At 35.4% G+C, this 25,885-nt stretch overlaps 1 protein-coding gene across 3 annotated transcripts in view; it reads left to right on the top strand.

Annotated features, from left to right (window-relative positions):
- The window catches only part of XYLB (xylulokinase), a 242,555-nt gene that overhangs the window by 122,586 nt on the left and 94,084 nt on the right, over window positions 1-25,885 (top strand). For all 3 annotated transcript variants that reach the window (XM_074198327.1, XM_074198329.1, XM_074198328.1), the window contains 2 exons: window positions 6,314-6,387; window positions 8,744-8,840. In XM_074198327.1, the coding sequence (XP_074054428.1) occupies window positions 6,314-6,387; window positions 8,744-8,840 (171 nt within the window). The remainder of the gene's footprint in view (window positions 1-6,313; window positions 6,388-8,743; window positions 8,841-25,885) is intronic.

Genomic DNA, 25,885 nt, shown 5'->3' with positions numbered 1-25,885 from the left:
GATTTAAAGGCCCCCCTTTTAATCCTAACCTGGGATCAAATCTTGGCTCTGTAATTTATTACCTGTGTGACCAAGAGCAAGTCACATAATCTTTCTGGGATCTGGGCCTGAGTTTCTTCATCTGTAAAATAAAACTATTGGATTAAATGATCTCTAATGGCCCTTCTGACTCTTAAATATGTCTATGTATGTAGCTTATGTATATTCCCTTTTGGAACAAATTTTTTAAAAATTAACTTTTGAGTATAGGAGAAACCAAAAATGTTTATTGATGGTAGATGGAGTCAATAGGAAGATATTAAAATAGAAGAAAAATAAAAAATGAAAAATCAATGAAATAAGGTTTTTAAGGCTGCCTGGAAGGAAGATAACTTGGGCAAGAATGAGAGCAGAGTCATTTCTTCCTCACACAGGCAGGAAGGTTGAGGGGAGGAAAGAAGAAGAAGAAAGAAATTTTGAAAGGGAGAGAATAGAATTTGAGTGAGGAAACTCAGATTAGAAGACTTGCATCCTCTCAGAATAATAAGAGAAGCTATTCACTGAGGAGATTACTGAGGAATATGTGGAGCAGGGGTTTGAGGAGGGTGGAAAAAGTTTGGAATAACTATTATGGGAAATTCAATAGAGAATCAATTGGCTTTGAATAAAAGGTGTGTTCTATCACTGATTGCATATATCTATTAGCTCTGTAATATGGGAGGTCTCATGGGTTGAGTCATGTTCATTCCACATAGTCTAGTCAATTATGTTCAGATATAAAGTCAAACATTACCTCCATAACATAATACATTCAGAAAATTAAAAGTCGTCTCAGGTTAATTCAAACAATTTGTTGTGTTTTCAATTCCAATGATAGTTTGATGGGTCTGAGATTTCATTAGTGTGAGAACTGCCTCAACCAATGCAAATCTCAACCCCTTCTCATTTCATCATGTAATTCTTTTCCATATTTTCCCATAAATTTTCCATAGAAAGTCTAATTTAAGAAATAAAAGCATTCTTTTTATGTTTAAATCTCTGGTGTATATATCAAACTCTATGAATTGTTATTCAATACAGTTTGATTGAATCATTCATTCAATAAATATATATTCAGCATTTACTTTGTCTAGTTCTGTTAGGTATTAAGAAGAGTTAAAAAGGGGTATCTAGGTGGCACAGTGGATAGAGCACCAGTCCTAGAGTCAGGAGTTCAAATCTGACCTCAGACACTTAATAATTACCCAGCTGTGTGAACTTGGGCAAGTCACAACCCTGTTGTCTTGCAAAAAAAAAGTTAAAAAAAAACCCACCAAAAACCCCCAACATGTGAAAACTCAGAAACAGAAAAGAAGACAACCATAATCGATTAGGAATTGTACTCAAAAATCACCAACAAGTGATTTTTCAACTTTAGCCTGAAGGCTACTGATGAGAAGGAATCTATCACCTCCCAAGGCACTTTTGAATAAGTCTTTTCCTTAAATCAAGGTGAATTTTCGTCCTCGAAACTTCTACTCATTACTTCATTCTATTCTCTGAGCTCCAAAAGAGCAAATTGAAGTTTTTCTTCCATATGTACCCTCAGGTATTTAAAGATACCTTTCATGTCACCCTTAAGCCTTTTCTATAGGCTAACCACCCTTTTTCCTCCAGTTATTTTAACCATTCTGCTTATTGAATGATCTCAAGACTTTTTATCATATTAGTTACTCTCTTTCTATATTACTCAGCTCACTAATGTCAGTTAATCATCTAATAAGCCTTTTTAAAGTAACTACTCTGCACCAGATACTAGGGATAGATAGTAAAAAATGAAAAAACACTTGAGCTTAAGGAACTCAAATTCTAATGTGGGAAATGAGTATATACAAAGCAAATGCAAGGAAAATTTTGGGACAAAGTCCAACTACTGGAGGAGCAGGAGTGGTTTCAAAGGCCGAGATGCATTACTTGACCGAAGTTTGAAAGTAACTAGGAAACTCCATTGTGAGGTAGAGGTGAGGAGAAAGTGTGCTTTAGGCATGGGTAACTGCCTATATGAAGGTAAAGAGATGAGAGATGGAGTGCTTTGCATGTGAAACACAGAAGAACAATTTGGCTAGACTGTAGAATATGTGTAGGGAAATAATCTATAATTATATTCTTCATGAAATGGGCCTGACCAGGGTGAGAGTAGTAGAATTGTCACTTGCTTAGGTCAGAACCCTGGGACTCTCTTTATGTAGCCAATCACTGAATCAGTATTTTTTTACATCAATGTTGTAGTATTCATTCATGTTTTGTGTAACTCAAATAAAATTCTCAAATCATTTTAAGAAGAATTACAATCTATTCCTCTCCCTTCTTGTATTCTTGAAGTTACTCTTTTGGTACCCAAGTTTAAGACTTAACCTTTTTAACTATGTCACACCACCCTATTAGATTTGGCCAAACATTCTAGCCTATTGGACTTTTTTGGAGCCTTATGCCATCCTGTATGTTAAATGTCTCTAGTTTTGCATCATCTGAAAATTTAATTAGCATGTCCTCTATGTCTGATTCAAGCCACTTATAAAAATATTAGACAGCTTAGATTCAAGGACAAATATCTGGAGAACTTGCCTCAAAGACCTCCTTCTAAGGCTTTCCCTATTAGATTGCAAGCTCCTTGAAGACAGAACATATCTTTTTTGTTATTTGTATTTCCAGTGCTTAGCACAGTGATTAACATATAGTAAGTATTTGAAAAGTGTTTATTGGGTTGAATTGTTGAACTGACAAGCACAAACACATGCCTGACTTCTCTGTGGGTCTCCAGTTTCATCTGTAAACAGCCATATAATTGTACTATAACCCAATGCACATCTCTTCATCTTATCTACAAGAATAGCACAAGAGACCTCGTCAAATGCCTTGATGAAATTTAGCTAAACTATGTTCACTCTTTAGGAACCCTATCAAAAAAAGGAAATGAGGGGTGGCTAGGTGGCATAGTGGATAAAGCACCGGCTCTGGAGTCAGGAGTACCTGGGTTCAAATCCGGTCTCAGACACTTAATAATTACCTAGCTGTGTGGCCTTGGGCAAGCCACCTAACCCTGTTTGCCTTACAAAAAAGAAAAAAAAACTTAAAAAAAAAAGGAAATGATGGTTTGTCTGTCATAATCCCTTTTCCCCACCAATATAACATGTTACCATGTCAAAAGAGTTAATTATATTTTTTCTGGAACTATTTTCTTCAGTAAACTTTACTGTCTCTTTTTCTATTTGGCCAATTCTGATTTTTTAAAAAAATTATTTATTTATTTTGAATTTTACAATTTTCCCCCTAATCTTGCTTCCCTCCCCCCACCCAAAAGGCAGTGTTAGCCTTTACATTGTTTCCATGGTATACATTGATCTGAGTTGAATGTGATGAGAGAGAAATCATATCCTTAAGGAAAAAATAAAGTATAAGAGACAGCAAAATTACATAAGATAACGGTTTTTTTAAATTAAAGGCTATTGTCTTTGGTCTTTGTTCAAACTCCACAATTCTTTCTCTGGATACAGATAGTATTCTCCATTGTGGATATACCAAGATTGTGTCTGATTGTTGCACGGATGGAATGAGCAAGTCCATCAAAGTTGATCATCACCCCCATGTTGCTGTTAGGGTGTACAATATTCTTTTGGTTCTGCTCATCTCATTCAGCATCAGTTCATGCAAATCCTTCCAGGCTTCCCTAAATTCCCATCCCTCCTGGTTTGTAATAGAACAATAGTGTTCTATCACATACATATACCGCAGTTTATTAAGCCATTCCCCAGTTGATGGACATTCACTCAATTTCTAATTCTTTGCCACCACAAACAGGGCTGCTATGAATATTTTTGTACAAGTGATGTTTTTTACCCCTTTTTATAATCTCTTCAGGGTGTAGACCCAGTAATGGTATTAGCATGGTTGCTTCTTGAGGAAGCCAAGCTAACTTTTTATGAAGGCCATTTCTTTCTTTTAGAAGGATTCCATTTCAGTGGAGAATAGAAGACATGTACACAAATAACTATAATTCCAGGTAAAATGTGAAAGTTTGATATGAAAAGTAAAATAAGGGAGGAATCTCAGAAGAGGGAAAGATGTCTTTAGTTTGGGATTAGGATACATCAAGGAGACTTCTTAGAAGATAGAGGTAGCATTGGTGGAGCTAGCAGAGGTAGGACAGAGAAGAGAGGGAACACAGAAATGGGCACATATGCTTGGAGAATGATAGGAGACAATTTTGACTAGAGGGAAGTTATTAAATATGGAGAAAAAGTAAAAATAGCCACCTACATTTCACCATTCAGTCAATTTATTATCAGAACTTTTCCTGGCTTTTAACTTGACCCATTTTTCTAAAGCAGTCTTTTTCTACTCACATTCACGTTCCAGTTTTCTGGGACAGCACATATTAAGGCATTGTTGGTAAATATTTACACTGTTCCATTCTGTGAATAAAGCATTAGAGGAAAAAATAGACCATTGACTTTGGGGATCTGCAGTTTTCTGGACTTTATGATTCCTTTGGAGCATGGGAAAAATAGGAACAATGACTGTTCCTTTACTATGGGCTACATCTACTGGCAAATAATCTCTTCTGGCATGGACATGGTATGGGATATTTGAAGTCTCCAGATGTGTGCAGTATGTGTTTCCATTGTAGTGTGTCTGAAAGATTGTTGGCCCATGGTGGGCTGTCTAATGCTTTACCTACATGCATCATTTATCCATGTTGTTTTATGATTTTTGTTCCTGACAGAAATTTAGAGTAAAGATATAAGTGCTAGAGAGTTATTTACTGGTATGTAAAGAGTTATTGCTTGATTGGGTCTATGGTCATGTTTTTTTTAACCTGGGGCCCATAAATTTGTTTGTTTTAATATTTTGATAACTGTCTATTCAGTATATTTGATTTCCTTTATAACTTTTTCTTTATATTTTTAAAATTATGATTTAGAGAAAGGGTTCTTAGTCTTTACCACGAGAATCTATAGCCCCAACATAGCTTAGATCTGGCCTTCTTAACCACAGATAGAGATTATCTTTTTCTCACCTTGAGGTCTGACTTTTTTTTTTTTTGGTCTAATTATTGGCACTTGCAGTGGATTGGGTTGTCTGACTTCCCTAATAAAAGACTTGATTCTATAATGACCAGATTGATCATGATAGTATAGGAACCCCAAAAGGAGATGTTAAGGAATCATAAAACACCCACAGTGGTTGTCTCAGACACTAGGGAACCAAAATCGTTGCAAAAAAAAAAGTATTTGAAGTTCTGAAGGCTTCAAGTCCTATCTTAGACATACCTTATAGGCAGTGATTTAAGTCCTAAATAGTACCTCTCATTTATCCTATATATGCATGTTTGTGTGTGTACATATGTGTTCATATATGAGTATGCACACATTCACAGGAGTGTAAAGAAAATATCCTATAAGTAATGTTTTTTATTTTTATTTTATTTTATTTTCCATATTCCATGGGTCAGCCTAAGTGGCTTCACAGTGCATCTTGCCTATCAGAGCCATTTATATGCTGAGCATGCCCATCTCACTAACTATAGCCTTCATTGGACAATGTGAATGATTTTTCCAGAAGCTCAAGGAGAATTTAGATACCTCCCTTAGAGTCAAAACTGCTAGATCATTAGATTTGCCAACTCCCACAGAGACTATAAATCCTGAGAGATTATACCAAATCCTTTGGACCCCACATCTGGACATTATAGGAAACCCTGGATTTTTCTCAGAAATATTAGTGAATCAGATGGTCTATGGAAGAGGAGGAATATCAATATGTGTTTTTTAATACAGTTGAGGTAGAGAAGTCCCTCTCCTCTTCCCTCTAGGCCACTGAATTTTGCAATCAGCAAGATTTCACCAATGATCAATCCTTTACATGTACTGCCTTCACCACCACTACCACCATCTTCTCCTTCTCCCAGTCACTGGTACCCTCCAGGAGTCCTTGAGTCCTCTAATAACCATAATATATGGAGAGAGGTGGCCTTGCCTTTAATCCCTCTTGAATCTCATCCCCAATCTAGGCTTAATTCCCAAGGGAATATTGAGTCCTTCCGGAGATACCAGAAAGAATGCTCCCATATCAACAGATCTCAGCGGGGCAGATGCCAAGTTATTGAGAAAAAAGGAGAAGCCTGATTCCAAGGGTGTGTAGTTTTGGAAAGTCACCACTTTGAAATACTACTGGAGAGATATTTGCTTCATTTTCCTGCTCAGTTACAACTTATCAATTTTCTAGGATCATAAAGAAATTGATTTATTGGTTTTTTGACTATACAAAAACTAATCTTTTCTTGACTCTGTTACAGGCTTTTATTTTGATGTGATGGAAATTACTCCAGAGACCAGTGGGCGTCACAGGTTTAATGCAGACAATCAGAAGGTACAGACCAGTGTTTGTAATTTCCCTAATATCACTTACCCTAAATCATTCTTAATGATATTATTTGATTTTGATTGAATTACCTATTAAGTTCTGCTGCTTCAACAGAATTCCAGGCCTCTGCAACCATTTTCTATAATTTTAAGATTTTTTTTTAAGCATGTTTAAACATCAAGTACATAGATATCGACAGATAGATAGATGATGGATACAGGTAGAAGATGGGGAGGATATAGATTATAGATAGATGATTAGATAGTAATGTTTTTGTTCTCCATTTTCGAAGAAGACCACGACATCAGGGAGATGATAACCATGACAAGCACGTGAATTGAATTTGAGTGAAGGGCATGTTGTACTAAGTCACCAGCCTCACTTTTTCCTCCAGAGCCATCTGGGTCCAGTGGCTAGATGTGGATCAGAATGACGAGATGGTCCTGGTTGCGGGGCAATCAGGATTAAGTAACTTGCCCAAGATCACATAGCTAGTAAGTGTCAAGAGGCTGAATTCGAACTCCTCTCCTCCAGATTCCAAGGCCAGTGCTCTATCCACTGCAGCACCTAGCTGTCCCTGATATATAAAGTATAGATATAAATATAGAGTATAGATTATAGGTAAAGATAGAAGATAGTCATTGATAGATATAAATAGATAATAGATATACGATGGATAGATGACATAGCTAGAGGATAAATGGATATAGATGATAAAGATAAGACAGACAGATGGTATAGAGTATAGTTTGATGATCAACAGATAAAGCAACATGATAGAGGATAGGTGATTAATATAGAGATGGTAGATAGTGGATAGATGGATGGATGGATGGATATATAGATAGACAGAGTTGGCAGATAGGTAGATAACAAATTTATTAAACCTTTAATAGTTGCTAGAATTTCTATAAACACTGGGATTACATATAAGTAAGAAAACATGACTTACTCCCTAGAAGCTCTCATATTATAGAGAAGACAACACATAAAGAGGTGTGGGAAATGTGGGGAGACCCACAAGGTAGCCTGGTGAGGAGACAATGATATATTAGGACTTGGGAAGGTATGAGGGGCTGAATCCAGTAGAAAGGAAAGGGGGAAGATATACTGACATCAGACAGCATGGTAAGGAGACAGCAGAGAATACTATATTAAATGGTATTATAAAGCATCACTCAATTTTCTCTGAATCAATTAATTCAGGGCTTTGCACAAGATAAAGCACTTAGGAAGTGGTCAGAAATACTTTTGGAATTAAATTGGATTTTCATAGTCAAAAGATGACTTACTTTTAAGAAGTGGTGTAATAGCTATCCCAGGGATGCATAACCAGAAAAAGTGGCAATATCCACAACATTCCCCAAGAGAGCTAGTCTAGAGGAAGGCTGTAGGATGTTAGGCGGGCCCTTTGTAGAAGATTTATGGAAGGATATAAAAAGCCACGATATGGATGGATTGCAGTCTCCACCAATAGCGGAAGCACTCTTTAAATCAGAGATCACAGTGTCATTGGCACAAAAAGCTATGAAAAAGACAGTACGTTGTATGTACTTAGGGACTTGACAGATGCTTATGTATCTAATAAATACTTGGGAAATGTCAGTACAGAATATTTATGTACTAAATATAATAATTTGTATTAGATTTTTATGCTTTGGTTACTTTTATAATATGTAATTATCAAATTAAAAAAGCTTTACTTGAAACTAAAATGACTTAATTTAAATTTTCTCCCCAGGGATAGACAGTAGATGGTTATCACTGCTGATAATGAAAAGATAGAAATTTGTATATAAATTTACTCATTTCTGTCCTCTACTTTTCCCCAAAGTAGATGTTATTTCTGAGGCAAGTTCTGCAATAACTGTTGTTGCCGGAGTATAAACAATAGAAAATTTTCATTTAGCAATAGAAACTTTCTCTCATGTACCAGTTTGGAGGGTTAACCAGAGATCTGGTCTATACTCTGCTATTTAGCACCCAGTAGTAGTGTGTTTATATGTGAGACAGAGAGGTGGGAGAAGAGTGGGAAGAAGAGAGAGATAAAGAGAAAGATGAGTATGTCTGGCTGAATTGTGAACTTGGGTAGTTATGAACTTGGAGATTGCAGATCTTTGTTTATTGTGTTCATTTTTTATTTTTTTTGCAAGGAAATGGGGGTTAAGTGACTTGCCCAAGGTCACATAGTTAAGTAAGTTTTAAGTGTCTGAGGTCACATTTGAACTCAGGTCTTCCTGACTCTAGGACCAGTGCTCTATCCACTGTGTCAACGAGCTGCCCTGTTGTGTTCTTTTAAAAAATTCAACTCCAACTTAATGGTAGGAGAAACTTTATTTCTTTTATTCTCTTTCTCATACAGGTATCAAACTTCCCCAAAAAGATGGAGATCCGAGCTTTGATTGAAGGACAGTTCATGGCCAAAAGAATTCATGCTGAAAAGCTGGGCTACAGAGTTAGTAAGTATTGTCATATTTACTATGGTCAAAGGCTGGTCATAAGATAACAAAGTAGTTTTTTTTATGAAGCAACATTTGATATGAGTTTGTTGGAAGGGAAAAAAAAGTACATTTCTTTTGTAGGGACCATGAAAAAAATCCCAGTGGCTTGAATCTTCATAAGCTAGGCCATACTTTGAACTTAAGGAGCTTCATTCTAACATAGTCCGGATGGGAATAAAACCAACACTTATAGGCAATGAAAGGCTAGAGAAATATAATTATGATCTTAGTTTTGATTAATTATGCTGTTTTTTTATTTTAATGTCTTTTAAATATTATAAAGAATTTAACAGAAAATTCCTCATTGTCTTGGGATTTTAGATGTTCATATTAATCATCTTCAGAAATGAGCTTTAAAAATAGTGCAGTTTTGGGGCAGCTAGATGGTGCAGTGGATAGAGCACCGGCTCTGGAGTCAGGAGTACCTGAGTTCAAATCCCGCCTCAGACACTTAATAATTAACCTAGCTGTGTGGCCTTGGGCAAGTCACTTAACCCCATTGCCTTGAGCCTAAAAAGCAAAAAAAAAAAAATAGTGCAGTTTTCAGTCATTTTAACTTAAGGTTTTGGATTTTGAGAGAAAGTGTAAAGAATTCATTTTGAACCTCGGAGAACACAAGGGACAGCCTAACAAGTAACTATCATACAAAATAAATTGAGAAGGGGTAGAGAAATAACAATTTGAGGGTGTAGTGGGGAGGATCATGAAGGACTTTATAGAGATAATTGAACTTTAACTAAGATTTGAAAGAAGAGGAGAATTCAATGAGGGAGAGATGAATAGGTAGTGTCTTAAGGTTGGAAGAAAAATTATGCTAATGAATGGCAGTGAGAGATGGACTATCTAGTTCAGAAAATAGTTTGGATCCAGTATGTCTAGAGAACAGTGTGCACCAAGGGGAGTAACATGAAATAAGAGCATATATTTGATAATATTGACACCTATGATCAAAAGCTTCCTATTATTTCATGTGTTTGTTGTTTTAAGTGACTTTATTTTCTCATATGTGTGTAAATCAGGGGCATTGCCAAGGCAGCCACAGGTGGGACTTGAAATTCAATAAATCTAGTAGCTTTTAAGGGGTGAATTAGTTGTTTGACCAAATATAGCCCAAGAATGATGTTATAAATATTTAAATGGCCTTTGTCAGAAAAATGTTCCCTACCCTTGGTATAAAAAATAAATCAGCTGAGAAAAGAGGCCAAGTTACTCTGGAATTCTTGTTTTCTAGTCTGATAAAAAAAATTATAGTAAGCCAAAAAATAAATAATAAAATTTGGTTATTATATTACCACCTTCCAACCTTGGAAGTATTTCATTTGCAATAGAATTCAGAATTGTGGATACTCTTAGGAGGTTAAAAAAAAGTCATTTTTGTTCTTTTTAATCTGGAGGACGAAATTTAATGGAATTACTGTAAATGACTGTGAAAGATCCTGTTACAATATGGTTCAGCTTCACCAATCTACAATGTGATGTGGGAGATAGGAAGTTTGACCTGGAGAAAGGAGTTCTGGGTTCAAATCACATCCTACACTCTTGTTGGCTATTAAAGACTAGAGAAATATAATTATGATCTTAGTTTTGATTAATTGTGCTGTTTTGTTATTTTAATGTATTAAATAGAATAAAGAATTTAACAGAAAATCCTCATTGTCTTGGGATTAATGAGCTCTAAAAATAGTGGAGTTTTCAGTCATTTAAACTTAAGGTTTTGAATTTTGAGACAGAGTATAAAGAATTCATTTTGAACCTCCGAGAACACAGGGGACAAGTATCAAACAAATCTGCATTTGAAAAGTATCTGAAAAATATATCTCTGTGATTTCTAAGAAGACTTAACAGGTAGAAAATGTAAACTTTCCCCAATAATCTCCAGAAAGCATTCATCATTGAAAATTATCACCATATTCTAGTTAGTCTCTCTAGGCTTGATGATTTTGGATTTTAGATTAAATCAGGAGTTTTGCTCCAGGTGCCTTTGGGCCAATTTGTAGGTCCCAGACTGGACAATGATCAGTGGGAAACAGTGCTCAGTAAGCATCTTAAATGCTAGTTAAACTGATTTTCATGAAAAGCAAGCCATTTGGAAAGGGAGAAGATTAAATCAACCATTTGTATCAAAACATACAATTTCAAAGAATTTTTCCTCCAGTAAATTGATGGGATTTTCAAAATTGATTAGTCAATTGACAAAGCTTAACTGGAGTTGGCTTAAATACTAGGATTCCTTCTGCTCCTAATACAATGCTACAATACAACTAACAAAGAATCAGACCATTCAGAAAACATTTGGCATGGTGTCCAATTGAATTTTCAGCAAATTGTGTCAGTGATCTATTTGATCTTTTCTGTAGACACAGATTTAGAGGTAATGCCTGAAGCCACCAGACATAAATGTTCTGAAAAAGCAGAAGTTCACCTCAAATAAACAAGCAGTAATTATGAACAACATAAATAACAACTTGTCCTCAAGCAGCATATAGTTGTTCCTTCCCCACCACTGGGGTTAGGGGCACAGTGCTCCCATGATCTGGAAAATCCATGTAAAACCTTTTGATTCTCTCTTCATACTAGAGGTATGAATTATTATGGTATTAAAAGATGAAATATGTTGATATTATATAATGCTATACATAATATTTTATGTATTTCTGATCTTTTTTTGTGTCCTTTGCAACTTCCACAAAATACTCCCCAAATTCCCATTTAATTTCTGTATGCCAATCTATAATATATGGTGAAAGTCACAATGTGAAAGGGATAACTGTACATTCTAGTAGGGGGAAACTACATGTTTTTATGGATAATAAGTAAATATAGAATAGATAGATAGGTAGTAGATAATAAGCAAATGTAGAATAGATAGATAGATAATAGACTAATTAAATGTAGAATAGAGAATGTGGATTCTGGTTTGATCTGCCTTCTCATCCATGTGAAGAGTTCATAGAGTTGGCATCAAGTGCCCCTAACTATTAGTGAGCACTTTGGGAATATGAAGTGCCATACAGATTCACTAATGTAAAAATTCTTCTTTGTTTATTTCTCTACCATTTGAAAATAAATGTGGACAATATAGGTGGAGCTGCCCTTTATACTATTCATATTCTTTTTTAAAAAATTTTAGTGATAGCTTTAGTTTTTATATCACATTCATTTCTGGTTAATAACCTCTTCCTCCCACCTACCATCCAGAATAGAACCCTCTTTGTAATAATAAAAAAGCTATTCAGCAAAAACAACCCATATAGTGACTGTCTTGATGTATGTAATACTATTTTCATCATGCCCCTCCTCTCTTCTGAGGAGAGAGAAATAGTTTTTATTGCATGCTTTCCCTATTCTTGTGCACAGTCTTGAAACATTATCATGGCTCTGAATTCCTATGCATTGTAAACATCCAAGGTCATTTTGCTCCTTTTGTTGGAACATAAGGAATATAATAGCTCTTCTGCTTGGCATCTGTGACTCACAGTAGTCCCAGTTCACTTTGGACTCATCCAAGCCCTATGACAGGCAGGTTTTTCTCTTACATTGTGCATTTCTAATGGAATACTGGTTTTATGTTTTGGGATGAATTGATCTGCCATTGCAAACAACCCATCCATTTAGCACAACATCTGGTTTCTTTGTACCCTCTCAAATTTGATGAGCATACTCTCTGTGCCCTTATCTAAGTCGTTGATGAAAACGTTAAACAGCATGGAGTCAAACCTAGAACCCTGGGGCACTCCCTGGGAGATGTCCTGAACTTTTCATTCTGCTCTGAATCCTTCTGGCCATATTATATCCCTATCTTTCCATCTTTTCTACAAAATGAATAATAAGATCTTTTATCAAAAATTTGCTTAAACTTAGGTAAACTATAGTCATATTATAGCATTCCTCTCATTTACTAGTCTAGTTATCCTGTCAAAAAAAGAAATGAGGTTAGCTTGGCATGACCTGTTTTTGATGAAGCAACACTGGCTGCTTGTAATCACTGCTTTCATTTTTCAATGTCCACCAACCATCTCTTTCAGGATTCATTCTACAATTTCCCCAGGAATCAAAGTGAAGCTCACTGACTATAGTTTGGAGACTGTTCTCTTTCCTTTTGTTGAAAATCAGGACATTTGCCCTTTGCTGATCTGTTTTCCATGATCTTTCACATATCACTGATAATGGTTCAGCAACCTCATCAGCCAGCCATTTGATGTAGTTCACTTAGGCCAAATGACCTGAATTCATCAAGTACAGTGAAGTTTTCTTGAACTAGCACCTAATCTGGCTATCAGCTGCCAGTTGGTTATTTTTGTTTCATCATTTCTAAAGTTCATTCCCCCTTGCAAAGAAAAGAGAAACAAAATAAAGTTTTATTTTTTTTTAAATATATTCGATAGGGAGGTTAGGGAAGGAACAGTGGGAGAGAGAAATAGTAAATGATTATAAAAAATAATTTTAAAAGATTTAAACAATTCTGTCTTTTTATCTTGTCAGTTATGACCATTTCATTCATCCCAGGCTAAGATCCCATTCCTTCTTTGATTCTCCTTTTTCTCCCACTATGATTTGATAAAGCCTTTTTGTTGTACTTTGCTTTCCTTGATTGCCTCAGCTCATTCTTTAGCATCCATTATATTATTTTTACAGGATCATGCCATACCCTTAATATTCATCTTCTGTTTTTCTGGCCTCATTTTCATCTTCTTTTTAAAAATTTAAGCAGGTTGGTATATTCTATCACCATCAGAATCTTTGGACAAATCCTACCTTTCCTCCTCATAGAAACTTTACTCTTTGTGTCTTCAGAATGTCATTCTTGAGCATCCACTTTCTCTCCTGAGCTGATATTTCCTGAATCATTTTACTCCACAGGATTCTTCCTTTCATTCCTCTTAACTCTTTGACATTTACTTGCCTAAAATCTAGGATTAATTTCAGAATTTGATTCTGTTTTTCTTTTTCTCTATCACAAACACTAGGATGAAGTGGTTACTTTTCCCTACTTTCCCCAGGAATCAAAGTGAAGCTCACTGACTTTAGTTTGGACACTGCCCCATCATTTGCACTCCAACAACCAGTTTCTTCCTGTTAGTGAGAATCAGGTTCAGAATAGAATTTCCTTGTTGTAGGTTTCTCCAACTTTTGAAGGCAGATTCAGAACTAATTATATTTTCTGCTTTTGAGGTTGAGGGGGAGGAAAGGAGACACAGAAAGGAGAGAGGGAGAGAGAGTCAGAGAGAGAGAGAGAGAGAGAGAGAGAGAGAGAGAGAGAGAGAGAGAGAGAGAGAGTGGGGGGAGGGAGACAAAGAGAGAAAGGGAGAGACAGAAGAAGGGAAAGAGACAGAGAGGAGAAAGAGAGGGAGGGAAGGAGAGAGAGAGAGAGAGAGAGAGAGAGAGAGAGAGAGAGAGAGAGAGAGAGTGTTATAGCAGATAATCTGGATAATTGAAATCTCTCATCACTACTATGCTTGTCACTTCATCAGGCTTGTGATGTTTTCCAAACTTTCATATATTTCCTGTTTCTGTCTAGATGATCTGTAATATGTTGCAGTGACAAAATCCCTATTTTTTCCTCTTTTGACCTTTACCCAAAGTCTGCTTCATATTTTCTGCCTTTGGTTCCTGGATTTCTTCACATGGTATTTCTTCTTAATAATAATTTTTTAAAAAGCTACCTCTGTCCCTTTTACCTATCCATTTTCTTTTAAATAAGGTATTCCCATCCAGAACTATAATCCATTCCTGACTTTCATCCCAGCAAGAAGCAGTTAGGTGGCACAGTATATGGACTACCAGACCTGAGTCAGAAAAACCTGTGTGACCCTGAGCAAATCATTCACCTGCTATCTGTCTCAGAAAGGGAGTAATAAAAGCACCCACCTTTCAGGATTGTTATGAGGATCAAAAGAGAATGTTTATCACAGTATCTGATGCATAGTAATGTTTAATAAATGTTTGTCAAATGTATGCTCTTGTGATAACATTCCTCTAGTTGGGTTAGGACCTCTAATTCTTCTTGTATTCTGCCTAAATTTTGGCCATTTGTGCCTAGACATGGCGAACCTGGGTTTTATGACTGACTCATTTATTGGATTTTTGTCTCCTGTGAATTTCTTGGTGTCTTAGTTGCTGGGTCAGGAAGAAGTTTGATAGACTTATTGTTTTGTTGTTGCAAAAACAGAACCTTAATTCCAGTATTTGTTTGGATTGTAGTGTTTTACAATTCTTGTCGTTCTGCTTTGCAGATCCTGGGCCAGGCTATGATCAGTCTCAGGAGCAACGTGAAAACCGCTGTGGGGCTCTATGACTTGGGTATTGCCTAAATACTCAGAGCTGAGTGCGCAGTGGGTGCTCTAGAGATGATCATTGACTAGAAGGAGTAGAGTTTTCAAACTGTGCTCCTATCCTCAGCATCATGTGGTTCATTTCTCTATTTGGATACTGAGTAGGGGTGACCCTTCAATGGAAACCTCCACTGATGACTCCCAGGGGTCAGGTCAGCTGTGTACAGGGTGGCTTCTGCTTCTTTGATTTCTTCAGGGTATAAAGCAAGATTATGTAATGCCGTTCCTGTTATATGTTGGAGAATAATGTGCATTATATTTGCATTCACTGCATTCTCAGTGTGAGCTGGATTAGTCTGTTTTATTGCAATTCACATAGCAGAAGGGGGGTCATGTATCCTTGAAAAGCACTACTGGGTTTTCCATTTCTGGCAGCAGAGAAGTTTAGGGTACAATTCCTTGACTGCCTACAGATTAAGTGGATGATTCTTCCCCACCCCTAAGAGGGATTTAAATTTTTCAAAGAAAATCAATACTAAAATGTTGTGCTGACTACAAGCTGGTCTCTCAGCGTGTGTTGCTAAGGGTATGGATGTTGTTTAAACACTACATGAGAACCTACTCTGTGTCTGATAGTTTTGCTCCAGTAAATAAAGAAGAATTTGTGTTTTAAGATAAAGGTACTCCTCCTTTTATAAGTTGTAGGTAAAGAAAATTTCAGAAATTTTCTTGATATTTATGAATCAATCATATTGATTATGATTGTAAAGTATAATAATCATGATGATTCCTAGCATTTAGATAGTACTTTACAAGTGTGATCTCATTGAATCCTCACAAAAACCCTGAGGGGTAAAATTTATTATTATTATATATATTTTGTTGATGAGGAAATAGAGTTGTTTAAGTTCTTCAATCATTTCTGATTTTTCATGAGTCCATTTGGGGTTTTCTTGGTCAAGATCCTGGAGTGGTTTCTCATTTCTTTCTTCAGCTCATTTCACAGATGAGGAAACTGAGGCAGAGTTAAATAATTTACCCAGGATCACACAGCTAGTAGATGTCTGATTTTGGATTTGAATTCAGGATGATTAATCTTCCTAATTCCAAGCTTAGGGCTCCATCCATTGGTGCCACATAGCTGCACTTGTGAGGCCATAGAGACAGAGAGGTTAAGTGATTTCCCCTGAGTAAGTAAAGGTCTGAGGGAGTATTTGGAACCAATTCTTCCTTACTTTCAAGTCCAGTACTATGCCATCTAGGAGCTCTGGTTTTCAGAAAAATAAAATCCTTTAATAGCCCCAAGTATTTTTGAGTGAGTGAAGTACAAAGAGGAGATGAGTAATTCATAATCTGGGTCCCTAGGGACTGTACAATTTAGAAGCATATCACATACACACCCTTTCATTTTTGTAGTACTTAATATATAGCTCTGACAGTGTGCTAAGCACTTCCCAGTTACAATAAGAACAGTTTAAAGTCCCTCCTCCCCAAAATCTAAGGCATAGTCTCCCCTAAGTACGTGCAGGGGAAAGAGGACTCAAATTTAGGAAGCATATGTGGCAAAAGGGTGACTTTGACCTTCTGGATGCTAGAAGTTTTCTTTCCCTTTAAGAGACTCAAGAAATTCCACTTGGGTAGAGCTCATCTTTTGCTGGGATTGGAGAGAGTTCTCAATCTGAGCCTAGTCTGTCCTTGGTTCTTGATATCAACAGTGTCTCTAACTGCTGCTGACCTTGAGGGATGATGCTAGGATGCTAATCAGAAGACCTGCTGACCTTCTGTTCTGGACAGAGGTTAACTGGGATACTCTTTCTTGGTTCATTGCTTTCTGGAGTTCAAGTCCCTTGAATAACCTTGGTTCTCAACTGACTTGATGTTTTATAGGTGAACCCTAGGACATGATTCCAAGTTTTCTTTGACTATCTAAATACTCTTCCTTTTCAGCTTCTCTTAAATTCATCTAATGACTCATCAAGGCTTTATTTTACTTCCTTGGAATGATTTTGATCGATTTAATTCAATCAAGACAAATTTTCTCCTGGTGAAGTTAGCAGGGTTAGCATTTTCTCATGTTTTGTAAGTGGGGTGGCATGAACAGATTGATTTTCATTCAACTCCTTCCTTACATTGCTCCCAGTTTTATACTGTCCTCAGAAAATCTACTAGAGTAGGGATGTCCAACCTTTTAGCTCTTCTGGGTACATCACCTAACAAAACTTGTGAAGGATCACAAATAGAATCTAATATATATTATGAATACAATGTAACCCATAGTACTAATGAGTATAATAATAAAATGTAATAATGAAATGAAATGTAATAAAATGTAATAAATTAAATAATAAAAGAGTAGAATAATAAAACATTTACTTTTTGAACACAAAGTAAGAACCTGCCACTTTTAATGTGAATAATGAGCTTGTTTTTATGATATCATTGTATCTATTTCTGGTTTGAGAGAGGTTTGTAGCGATGAAAAGAATATTTTCAAGATTCTTGTGTGAAATTTTTGTTCTATTTTTACTTTTTGTATGCTTCATATGAGGAAAAAAGTTGCTCACAAATATACATATTCCCCAAAAGAGGTATCATGAACATGGCATGTTTGTGAAATGTTGGACAATTTTCTATAGGCAAGTACAACTTACAAAAGTTCAATAAAGACACTAAAATAAATTTTTCTCTAAGATGAATATCTGATTGTAGGCAATGTGTTGATGTCAACTGAGAATGGAGTAGCAAATATACTGAAATGTAGTTGATGTTTTCTAAAATCTTCAAATCTGTTCTCACAGTCCTGTGATAAAATAGCAACTAATGCTGCATTCAGTAAAGTTGTATGTTGCAAATATAAGGAGTCATATATTAAAATAAAGACCTTGATTCCTATAGGCATATCTTTATTAAAAAAAAACAGAAAAACTCTGGTGGTCTGTGAGACCACACAATGTTAGCTATGTGAAAAAGTTCAGCTGTGTTAAGTTAAATTATTCTGTGATGTTGCAATGTTGGTGCATGTGCTCACTCATTTCTTCATTTTTTAGTTACACAAAGCTGGGCACATGAGTGGACTTTGAGGGTCACATGTGGCTCATAGTTTGCAGGTTGGACATACCTCTACTAGACTGTTTAGAAAAAAATCCATAGTCCCAAATCCAGAGAGCTCTTCAGTGACTTGAGGAATGGTTCCTCCAGTGCTTTGTACTAAAGAGCCTCCCCAAGTGGCATAATGAATGATCAAATCCAGTAATTGACATTCTTCCATATTTCCAAATACTTGATAATATGATTTAGCAAAGTAGTACCATTTTATAAAATTCCAATGGATTGATAATTCTTTTGTTGCTTGCAAAAGGACTTCCAAAGCTATTCCAAGGCATCCAAAATAAGAAAGATAGGGAAAAGAAGAAAACAAAAAGAAAATCATGCCTCACTGAAAATCTGGTCTCTTTTAAAATTTTCTGAGCATAAGGAGCTCTTCCTTTGGGATTTAGGACCTGTGGTTGACTGGAAGTGACTCCCTTGCCTTTCACATTTAACTAAAGCAATACTTTTGACTTAATTCTTGTATAAGTAACACTGGTCCATAGACTCTGGGGAGATTGGTTTCCTTGCGTTCTCCCCTCACCATAGAGGTCACTCAACTCTGGACTAAGTCAGGTAACTAGTTGATTCAGGGCTTGTTGCACCTTAACCCTTTCTCACATTTTACTGCTCTCTTCCCTTCCAGTTCCCACCCTTTAGGTGAGACAACTCTTAGTAGTCACAAAGCTTCTGCTATTTCGCAGTGTCTGGAAGGCCACGAGCTAAATAAACATCTTTCTCATCTTCCCTTTTGTGGGAAAGGGTGAAGGTGAAACATCTCCTGAATCTTATATTGGTTTTGTTGTAGCAGTTGGTACCCTCATAGTATTATGACAGCCTCGTAAAGTGGATGTAATGAGCTTACCTATAGTCAGGAAGATGTGCATTCCAGCCTAATGTCCAACACGTACTGGCTATAAGACCTCAGACAAGTCACTTAACCTCTCATATATACTCTAAGGCTATAAATTATGGAATGGTTGTTCATCTACATAGGTCGAAGAGGACTTCTCACAGTGAATGCTCAGGATAGATGAAATCACAGGTCTGAAGACATTGATCTAATTCCATGAAATTGTCTGCATATAGGAAAGTTCCTTTGCTGAAATGGCTGTTATTTTGTATCTTTTTTCCTCTCCACATCCTTGTCTCCCCTCCTCATCTTCTTTTCTTACCTTATGCTAGGAAAACTAAACAAGAAGACAATGGGGAAAAAAGATTTAATAAAAAAAGTATAGAAGGTGCACTGTCAGCCTCTTTCCTGACATGTTGATAAAATGCTGTCACTGACTGAACAATTGCATTTCCTACATAACTAGCAGAAGTCAAAGTATTTACAGCATGTGATTTCTGCATTTAAGCAATGGAAGATTCTTTGTGACTGACTTTGTATGAAATTCACACATTTATTTTCCCCCAACGTTTGAATAATTCACTTCATTTAGTATTTATTAGTCCCCTACTATTTACAAAAGAAGGAATGATTGTAAGAGTGCTGGGCTAGTAGTCAAGAAAATCTGGGTTCAAATCCCATTTCTGCTATTTATTAGTCCTGACCCTAGGCAACTTATTTAAACTCAGGGTCTCAAGCTGATGTCTCTTGGTGGAAGGAGTTTAAATACTGGAATGCAAATGTAAATGTAAAAACATTGTGATGAAATTATAAATCATTTAACTATTCACATATTATGTTATTAGACACTGGGATTATACTTAGCGTATCTGGGATCTCATTTGTTCACAAGTTCCCTTTAACAATGGATACTGCAACAAATTCATGTCTGCCCAACTTTTGTACTCTCATCCATTGTTCCCAACAGTTTGCCATAGGGTTTCTAGCAATGTATTGGAGGCACTGGGATTATGTAGAAAAAATGTAGTCCCTGCCCTCCCTGAGTTTATATTCTAGGGAAAGCAACATCATCCATCTATTTATGTATGTATGCATGTATGCATTTAAGTATGTATGTATGCATGTATCATCTCTATCTATTCTCTTTCTAATCTATTTATCTACTAACTAGAGATTTTAAATGATTCTAAGAGGGCGAAAACACCAATTATTGGGGGTGGTCTCATGTTGGTGGCCTTGCATGATGTATGCCTAAATTAGAGTTAGAATCTGTGTATTTGGATATGAGAGATGTAGATTGACAAAGCTTGATAACAAATGAGATGTAGAGGATTAGGACTTGACAAGAGCCACTGAAGACAAAAAGATTTTTAATTCTAGTGATGGGAAGGATGCTGATAAACTCAACAAAAATGGGAACATTAGATGAAGGGGTAGATTTTGGCTCCATGATATTTCATAAAGACATTTCTAGAATTAAAAAAAATTTAACCCAACATTTTGGTCAATCTTTAGAATATCCAGGCCCTGAAGGAGGAGTGCTATTATTATTCTTTGGTTATTTTCAGATTAGCATGAGTAATATAACTATTTTAATTGATGTTAGTATCAAATTTCTCATTTCATTTTTTGTTTTATTTTTTTCATATTTTTCATTTCCAATGACCAAATTCCTCATTTCTATTATATGAAAAAAAATAAGCTTACATGTAATCATCAAGACTTAGGATTAGTTGAAAGAGAAGATGATTGGTAGAACAAATTAGGCATACAGTTTACAGAAGCAAACACAGTAGCAGTGGTTAATAAACCCAAAGATCCTAATAACTGGAAAAAGAACTTAATATTTGACAAAATCTGCAGGGAAAACTAGAAAGCAGACTGATATAAATTGGGTCTAGACCAGTACTTCATAATACACACCGAGATAAATTCTAAATGGACAGATAATTTAAACATGATGAAACTAAGCAAATTAGAGAATCAAGGAGGAAATTACCATTCTGATAGATGATGGGGAAAGACTGAAATGACCAAAGGCATAAAGAAGATCAATAAAATAAAATAAAATGGATAATTTTGGTTATATAAAATTTAAAATTTTTGCCCACACAAAAATCAATGAATAAAAATTAGAAGGGACCTAGGTAAATAGAACAAATCTTTATAGCAAGTTTCCCTGTTAAAAGTCTAAGATGTGTGTGTATATATGTGTGTGTGTGTGTATACACATATATAAACAGATGGAAAATATAAGAATAAGCACTATTCACCAATGAACAAATGGTCAAAAGATATAAACAGAGCCTCTTTAAAGGAAGAAGTCCAAACTATTAACAACTAACCAAATCACTAATGATTAGAGAAATGTAAACTAAAGCAATTCTATGGTGCAGTAGATAGAGCACCAACCCTGGAATCAGGAGTACCTGAGTTCAAATCCGGCCTCAGACACTTAATAATTACCTAGCTATGTGGCCTTGGGCAAGCCACTTAACCCCATTTGCCTTGCAAAATCCGAAAGAAAGAAAGAAAGAAAGAAAGAAAGAAAGAAAGAAAGAAAGAAAGAAAGAAAGAAAGAAAGAAAGAAGGAAGGAAGGAAGGAAGGAAGGAAGGAAGGAAAGAAAGAAAATGACAAAAAAAAGGAAAATGATAAATGTTGGAAAGACTTTGGGTGCAGTTGTGAATAGATCTTGCTTTTCTGGAAAACAATTTGATACTATGCTCAAGAAGTCACTAAATTTTGTATACCCTTTGATTCAACAGTACTATTACTAGGCTTAAATCCCAAAGAAATCAAAGAGGAAAAGGGCAATAGGAAGTGGAGAGAAAATAGTGGCTTGTTAATAGGAAAATAATAAAGTAAAATAAAAATAACTTATTATGCCATTGGCAAAAGTTATACCACATCAGAAATCACAATGAGCAGAATTGAGTCTTAAAGGAAGAGAGAAGTCTTTAGGAAAAGTAACCATTTAGATAGCATGGGTGATGTGTTATCAGCTGCTGCCTGAACTGGAAGAAATTGGCTTTACCTTCTAAGAATCAGGGTTAGCTGTTCATCTGATACTGGTGATCTGATTTAGATGTATATCTCAGTCTAGCTGAGATAGATTATTGAAGTGAGGAATATGATCTGATTATTTTGGAGCCAGAACACCAAATTCTGGTAAATAGAAGAAAGTTAGGACACAACTTCCAGTATGAGCTTAGAGATATTTATTGACTTCCTTCAGAGCAAAGCTGTTTCCTGGCAGTGATTCCTGTTTCCTAAAATGATTCTTATCTGTATCTTCAGCCGCAATTTGACCTCCGACCTCCAGTTTCAAACTGGTTGTTAACATTAGATATAGGCTAATTCCTAATCCCAATCATGAACAGATTCATAGCCCAAACTCCAGATTAACCTCCTACCACCGATATTATTTAAATTCTTATTCTAGCAAAAAAGTGAACCCTCTTATTCCCCCAACCATAGAAGACCCTCTAAAATCCAGTTAATCATTGAACAAGGGCATGCCATTAGTGGAAAAGGGGATTTGGAGAAAAGTATATGAATAGTTTGATTGAAACCCTTCCTACTTTTTTGGAGACTAACAGTGCATGATACAACCACCACAATTTTATGTATGATGGATAACTTATACTAATAACTAACAGTTATATAGCACCTACTATGGGCTAAACATTTTACAATTATTAATTCATTTGATATAACAACCATAGGTGCTTTTATTATTATTTCCATTTTGCAGATGAGAAACCTGAGGTAAACAGGGGTTAAGTGAATTGTCCAGGGTCATACAGCTGGCATATGTCTGGGATTTGAATTAACTCCTGTGCCACCTAACTGACTCTACTATAATAATGATTATAGCTTGTTAATCTACTTACTATATATATATATATATATATATATATACACTATACAACACTTAGATTGATTAGTAGACTGATGACTTTATAGCTTTTGAGTTAATTATCTTATGGACATACATATAGTATTTAAGAACAGTGCTTTGAAGATATGAATTAATGAATAACACATCTCAAGACAGCTGCCATTGTGAAGGTCTTTGAATGTAAGGCCAATTATCTCAATTGAATTTGATGCTTGGAAAAAAAAAGCTTCATCCATTTTCCTGCCGGTCTTTGCTCTTTTTCCTAAGGAATTTTAATGTATATTAATTAATTGCCTGAAGTAATGCCAATAAATCTAACAAGGCTTGTCTGAAGCTTAAATGTACAAAGGAAACCATGTTTATTTCAAGGGGAACACATGCACATACACACTCTTCCTGAAAATAGCATTAAGAAAGTTAATATTAATTTAGATGGAACTTAATGAAATCTTTAATGACTTTTTAAAATTGTTTTATTTCACTCCAGATTTTAATTTGAATTAAATCATTACAATTGTTAAATTAGCTAAACACTAAATTAAGAAATGTAAATGAGGCAAACCCCCAATCCATTTTAGATACTGTTTTTATTGATATGTTGTTGGTTAGTGGGGTAGAACAAATACCCATTATGTTTGTTATTCCTAGTACAAGTTCTTGACTCTTCATTAAATGTAGTATATTAGATTAAATACTCTGTTGAGTAAGCAGGACTAGAAAGCTCCAGTTGAATATTTATTTACTTTACTACTTACTGTGTTAAAAATCATAGAATCTCAGTTAGATGATCTAGTTCTACCCATACATGAAGAGGAATCTGTTCTATTATTTTCCTGAAAGGTGACTATCCAGCCTCCACATGAAGACATCTAGAATGGGGGAGTTCATTTATACTATAGACCATTCTATTTGGGAGGCAACTCCACTGGTTAGGAATTTTCCTTCCTTCATTTGATCATTTGTGTAGTTACTCCTTCCACCAGAACACATCCCTATTCCTCAACCATGTCTTATCCATGACAGTTGTTGTCATTGTTGTCTGTGTCCTGATCCTTTTTTAAAATTTTTTATTAAAGATTTTATTTGAGTTTTACAATTTTTCCCCCAATCTTACTCCCCCCCCCAGAAAGCAATCTGTCAGTCTTTACTTTGTTTCCATGTTGTGCATTGTTGATCCTTTTTTAAAGTTCATATTAAAAATGTTTTGATGATGCTCTTTTTTTCTTTTTCACATCAAATCTCTTTTTCCCCAATGACTCCATCCACCCCAGAACTTTCTCTTTTAAGCAAGTAAGCACAATCAAACAAAACCCTACATTGGCCATGTCTGAAAACATATGCTTTATTCCACAGCTGTAATCTGTCACCTTTCTACTGAGGGGCGGGGTATATGCTTCACTATCAGCCTTGGGAAGTCACTATTGGCCATTGCACTAATCACAATCCACAAGTATTGTTTTTAATTATATTATTGTAAATTATCTGACATTCCATAATATTATCATGTAATAAATGATATATACAATTTAATGACTTTAAAATTATAATTCCAAATCATTTTCTAAAATGGTTGAATTGATACACAGTGCATTATTAATGTGCCTATTTTCCCATAGTAACTCTGTTCTGATGCCTTTCAGTGTCTTTTATCCTGGCCAATCTGATCAATATAAGATAATACCTACTGATTGCTTTAATTCATAGTATCTCCATAAATTTTTCATAGAGGATCTAGTCAACTTGCTAAAAGAATTACTCAGTCTTTTAAAAGATATTATATATATATGTATTTATATATACACACATATATATATATATACCTTTACTGAAAGATGTACTAACTCAATGAACTATCCATCCAATTGTATCTCATAATTTGAGCAAAGTACATTCTTCATCTACTTTTAACGTGTTTCTTTCTATATGGATTAATAGGCTAAATATGCTAATGATTAATGCAATCAGTATATCATCCAGGAACAGGATGGAAACATCCTGGAACATCTGGAAAAACTTCCCTATTTATAGGGAATCCCTCTCTGCTTTGAATGCTACACAGTATATCTTCTATGACAATAGATAACACCTTTGATGAGCATATGTGCCAGTTTTTGTCAGACTCCTTAACAAGAAGATCATCAAAGTTATTTCTGTGGTTGTGTTTATCAAAAAAATTTATGTGATTCTAATATATAGGCAGGAGAAAATTTTTTCAAAAGAGCTTTTAAATTGTGCTTTGCTCTATTAAAGCTAATGCTTCTTTAGAGTCAACAAATAATAAATATAATGACATTTTATATTTTCTATACCTTTCACTCAGTTAGGCTGTGAAAATGTACCTGCTGTGGACAGTGATGTACAACAAAAGCCACCCATTCCCTTCTCACATTTTCATCAAGCATGAGGTCAATGTAGTCAATGAATAATACTCTCTTGGCTTTTTTGGCATGTCAGGTTGCTTTATTTGGATTTTTTGCAAATATTCATGTGATTTATTTTTTCTTATCTTATTCATTGGCTGATATTATTGATTTGCCTTTCCACAAGACAGCTTGGTCAAATAAAATTCCTCTAACATTTACTTTGATTATTATCTATGTGTATCACAAGATGTATAATTCTTAGCTGTTATTAAGGATAGCATTTTATATCTGTTCTTGTAGAGATGAGTAAGGAGGCTTATGGGTTGGTAATTACTGTGACATCAGAGTTTTTTCCATTATATTGGGCTGAAATATGCTTCTCCTTGATGTCTACTCAGTGTTCCTAGCTCTGCCTTCTGAGGTCAAGCATAACAGGTTGACCCAGGAGTTCTCTATTTTTTATTTTTGTTTTTTTTTTTGTTAAGTGACTTGCCCAAGCTAGGCAACTATTAAGTGTCTGAGACCA

This window comes from Macrotis lagotis, chromosome 8 (genome assembly GCF_037893015.1).
Source record: "Macrotis lagotis isolate mMagLag1 chromosome 8, bilby.v1.9.chrom.fasta, whole genome shotgun sequence".
Lineage (NCBI taxonomy): Eukaryota > Metazoa > Chordata > Mammalia > Peramelemorphia > Peramelidae > Macrotis > Macrotis lagotis.
The sequence above is the reverse complement of the archived record's forward strand: the minus strand, read 5'-3'. Positions and strand labels throughout refer to the sequence as shown.